Source organism: Penaeus chinensis, chromosome 21, assembly GCF_019202785.1.
Source record: "Penaeus chinensis breed Huanghai No. 1 chromosome 21, ASM1920278v2, whole genome shotgun sequence".
Classification (NCBI taxonomy): Eukaryota; Metazoa; Arthropoda; class Malacostraca; order Decapoda; family Penaeidae; genus Penaeus; species Penaeus chinensis.
The window spans coordinates 20,877,016-20,882,015 of NC_061839.1; the positions used below are offsets into that span (position 1 = coordinate 20,877,016).

At 40.7% G+C, this 5,000-nt stretch overlaps 1 protein-coding gene across 1 annotated transcript in view; it reads left to right on the forward strand.

Moving 5' to 3' along the window:
- LOC125036741 overlaps positions 1–5,000 on the forward strand; it is a 273,718-nt gene that overhangs the window by 216,515 nt on the left and 52,203 nt on the right. The window contains exons 6-7 of the mRNA XM_047629596.1: positions 3,056–3,167; positions 4,134–4,267. Of these exons, the coding sequence (XP_047485552.1) occupies positions 3,056–3,167; positions 4,134–4,267 (246 nt within the window). The remainder of the gene's footprint in view (positions 1–3,055; positions 3,168–4,133; positions 4,268–5,000) is intronic.

Below are 5,000 nucleotides of genomic sequence, written 5' to 3' on the forward strand. Positions count from 1 at the left end.
CTCTCTCTCTCTCTCTCTCTCTCTCTCTCTCTCTCTCTCTCTCTCTCTCTCTCTCTCTCTCTCTCTCTCTCTCTCCCTCTCTCTCTCTCTCTCTCTCCCTCTCTCTCTCTCTCTCTCTCTCTCTCTCTCTCTCTCTCTCTCTCTCTCTCTCTCTCTCTCTCTCTCTCTCTCTCCCTCCCTCTCTCTCTCTCTCTCTCTCCCTCTCTCTCTCTCTCTCTCTCTCTCTCTCTCTCTCTCTCTCTCTCTCTCTCTATCTCTCTCTCTCTCCCTCTATCTCTCCCTCCCTCCCTCTCTCTCTCTCTCTCTCTCCCTCTCTCTCTCTCTCTCTCTCTCTCTCTCTCTCTCTCTCTGTCTCTCTCCCAACCTACTTGCATGTGTCTCCCTCTCACTTTCTTCTCCCCTTTCTCCCTGTTCCCCTTCTCCTACCTTTTATCCTCTTATCCCCCTCCCTCTTATATCTTTCCTTTCCTTCCTCTCCCTCTCTTCTCGTCTCTCTCCCTCCTCTCCTCTTTCTCCCCCAGTCCCCTCTCCCCTCTTCTTCCCCTCGTCTCCTCCCCTTCTCTCTCCTCTCTTCTCTTCTTGCTTTTCCCTCTCCTGCTTTTCATCATGCAAGGTCAGAAGCTGCAATGTTTTTCTTCTTTTTTTCTTTCTTTTTCACTCTTTGTCTTATTTTTGTTCTCTCTTTATTTACATTATCCTTGTTAGTTTTCGTTCCTTCTTTTACTATCTTTTCTGTCTCTCTTGCCCTTCTGTTTCTTCTACGTGTGTTGTATTTTTTGCTTTCCTTTGTTCACTCTCCTTTACAGTTTCTCCATATTTTCCTTTCTATTTATTTTCAGCTCTTTATGTTACTTTTTCGTTTTTTTTTTCGTTTTTTCTTTTGTGCTTTCATTATTGTCTTTTTGTTCACCATAGTCTTATTCCTCCTTTTCCTTTTCATTTACCCTCTTCTCTTTATTCTTAATTTTCTCCTCCTTCTCCTCTTCCCCTTCTTTTTCCTTCCCCTTTTCCTCCTCCTCCTCCTCCTTATCCTAATCCTTGTCCTTACCCTTATCTTCCTCCTCCTGACCATCATCTTCATCACCATCTTCCTCCTTACCACCTTCATCATTATCATCACCATATTTTTTTTGTATTTCATCATCATCACATCACCATCAATTTTTTATTATTTTTATTCCTCGTCATCATTTCCATTTCCTTTCATCTTTTTTTTTCTTTTCCTTTCTTGTTTCTTTCGAAAACATTTCATTTTTTTTCGAGCCACTTCAGCTTCCATTGATGTTTCCAGGAGGTCATTTTCTTTCTTCTTTCTCTTATCTTTCGTTTTCTCTTGTTTATCAAATTCCTTGCCTCTCCACTTGTTATTATACATTTATTTCATTCATTTTCTTGACACATCATCTTTTTTTGTTTTTATTTTGTTTTTGCCTCAACTTTCCCTACTCTATTCCTTCTCTTTCTTTTTTTTTCTCTTATTTTTTTTCTTCCTCTTTTTTTTGTCTTCCTTTTTTATCTTCTTTTTATCATCCTCCACTTTCTCTTCCTCTTTGTCTTTCCTTTTCCCTTTTCCTACCTCTTTTCTTCCTTTTCCTCTTCTTTCTCTTCTTCTTTGTCTTTCCTTCTCCTTTCTCCCGCTTTGCTTTTTCCTCTATTCTCCATCCATGCTCTTCCTCCTCTTTTACTTTCTCTTCTTTACCCTTCCTTCTTTCCCCTGTTTTGCAAAGGACATTCGACCTTCCTCTGTAAAAAGCCTTCTTTTTTCTTCCTCTTTCCCTTTCCTTCTCCTTCTCCTTCCTTACGGCCGTCCTCAAGTAAAAGCTTGTAAAAGCCTACCTTACTACCTTGGTCTTTGCTAATGGTGGTTAATTGTCCGCTTATCTCATACGGTATAAAGGTTTAAAGCTTGCAATTTCCTCTAAACTTCCCCGTTCGATGTCTCTGTCTTGCTCTCTCTTTCGTTCCTTTCTTTTCTCTCTCTCTTTTCTGTATGGCTTTTTCTCTTTCTGTCCATGTTTGTCTGTCAGTCTCTCTTTCTCTCTATTAGGCATAGTTCCTATGCCTTTTCAAATATGTACAACTCTATATTATATTGAACAGCTTTTCAAAATCTCTCTCTCTCTCTCTCTCTCTCTCTCTCTCTCTCTCTCTCTCTCTCTCTCTCTCTCTCTCTCTCTCTCTCACTCTCTCTCCCTCTCTCTCTCCTTCTCTCTCTCTCTCTCCCTCTCTCTCTCTCTCTCTCCTTCTCTCGTGCCTATTCCGCTATATGTATATTTACAACTCTATATTATATTAAATAAACTTTTAAATATCTCTCTCTCTCTCTCTCTCTCTCTCTCTCTCTCTCTCTCTCTCTCTCTCTCTCTCTCTCTTTCTTTCTTTCTCTCTCTCTCTCTCTCTCTCTCTCTCTCTCTCTCTCTCTCTCTCTCTTTGCAATCACAATCAAGGAAAATATTAAAATATTAGAACGTTCAATGTGGCTCATGACTAGAATTTCATATCAACTGTCATGAGGCTCATAATGTCTAGATAAACCTCTGTTTACTGTCTAAAGAAAAGACTATATAAATAATAGATACTAGACAACTAGCCCAATACAAGCTAGTTATTGGGCTAGTTACTAAACAAATAAGTACTAGCCAACTAACCCAATATTAGCCATCTATCCATACCATCCGAATGAAGACTGTCCAATTAACCCAATACTAGCCACCTATTAATAGTATAAAAAGACTAGCCTCCTATCCATACTATCCAAATAAATACTAGCCAACTAGCCCAATATAAGCCACCTATCCATACTATCCAAATGAATACTGGCCAACTAGCCCAATATTAGCCACCTATCCATACTATCCAAATAAATACTAGCCAACTAGCCCAATACTAGCCACCTATCCATACTATCCAAATAAATACTAACCAACTAGCCCAATACTAGCCACCTATCAATACCATCCAAATAGATACTAACCAACTAGCCCAATACTAGCCACCTATCCATACCATCCAAAAGACGACTAGCCAGCTAACCGCCTCTCTTCCTCCCCCTCAGCTCCGACCGCCTGGACAGCGAAGACTACCCTCAGGCCAGTATGAGCCACGACCTCTCCGACGTCACCGAGGCTGTGCGAGAAGCGGTGACCTCCATCAGCAGCAGACTCCAGGTAAATTCCCTTCCTTTTACGTGCGCCTTAATACCTGCACTCGCTCTTTGCGCCGTCACAAGAAGACATTCCTTAGAGGCGTTTGATGTGTCCGAAGCTTTGATCGAGATGGACGTAATAATACGTGCGGCATGTAAACGCGACGGGACATGAAAGTTAGAACGGAGGAGTGGAGGTCAGTGCTGAAGGCCATAAGAATATTGTTCATAATTCGTGGTTTCTCGTGGATTGTCGGATTTTTGCAAAGGTTGAGGGATCTGATTTTGTGTGGACACTTAAAAAATTCAAACATGATATATTCATGGATGTAAAGGTAGGTAGATAGACATATAAGCAAACAGATTAGATAACATGATTAAAACATTCATTTTCTTTGTTATAGCCCCCAACAAATCATGTAAGTGTCAATTATAAACTCTAAAAAGATAAGAGTTAATTAAGTTGAACAGAGAATTCGTACCCTTTATTCTATTTGCATACAGTATACCCAAATATACATCTCATATAAATAGTATAAATTCAACGCTGTGCACGAAATTGTACATGGCATATTAGATAACGTAATGTTTTCATAGATTTTTGCGGTCACACGGGTGTTTGTCCACTAATTGCAAAAGGGCCTCTCAGGAGGGTACAGGGCCACCGCCATTGGCCGCGGCTCTTGCGGCTCTTGCGGCCTGCGCTGTGGTCGTGGCGGCGGGAGTACTTTAGTCATAATACTTATGCATTTAGACTTGCCGGTAATGTGTGAGTCTTTGTATTTGTACATATGTATGTATATGCACACACACACACACACACACACACACACACACACATACACACACACACACACACACACACACACACACACACACACAAACGCAGACAAACACAAGACAGCATCGTCCCTAACCCCCCCCCCCCCACAACCCCGAGGCCCAAACCCACACTAACCGCGTTCGCCTCCCTCCCCCCTCCCCCCAGGCCACCGAGAGGCGCTTCAAGGAGGACCTGGCGACCCTCGAGAACCGGACGACGGAGGCGCTCAAGAAGTCCCACGCCGACCTCGACCGCCGCATCGCCATCGCCGGACTCGACAGCGTCCTCATACTCAACACGTGAGTTTTTTTTTTTTTTTAATGAGCTATGTTGTATGGACTATATTTAATCAATATAATCCATTTTTTTTTTTATTATTATTATTTGTTTGATTTGCCTTTTTTTTCGGGGAGTTGTTGAAGAAAGTGCGTTTAATTTGCTGTCTTTTTTCCCTGCCTGTATTTATTTATTTTTGTTTCTTTTTGCCGTAGACGTAACTAAATAAAATTAAAGGCTTGTCAAAGCAAACAATAAGTATACAAGAAACGAGAAAACAAGAAAACATAATGAGAAACAAACAATAGGAAGTTTATTTGAACTGATTAAGTTATTACTTAGTTGACTTAAGTTACTTTTGAGTTATTTGTGAGTTATTTGTGAGTTGACTAGATTATTTTTGAGTTAAATTTGAGTTATCGGAGTTATTATTTTGTTCACTAAAGTTATATTTGACCTGACTAGCTTAGTGTTGAGTTGACTAGATTATTTTGGAGTTTAGCTAGTTGATTTTGAGTTGTCAAAGTAATATTTCAGTTGACTACATTATTGCTGAGTTGACAATTTATTTTTGAGTTGACTGAGTCTTATCAAGCATCATCGTCGGTGCCTTTGCTTATACAATATTCAGCTTCCCAGCAGACTTACGCGAATTCACGTATGCATTCGTCTGCTGAACCACCACTGGAACGGATATCCCCGTGGCTCTCGCTGTTGAGCAGGATGTACAAATATATTGAAGGACTAACAGCAGGA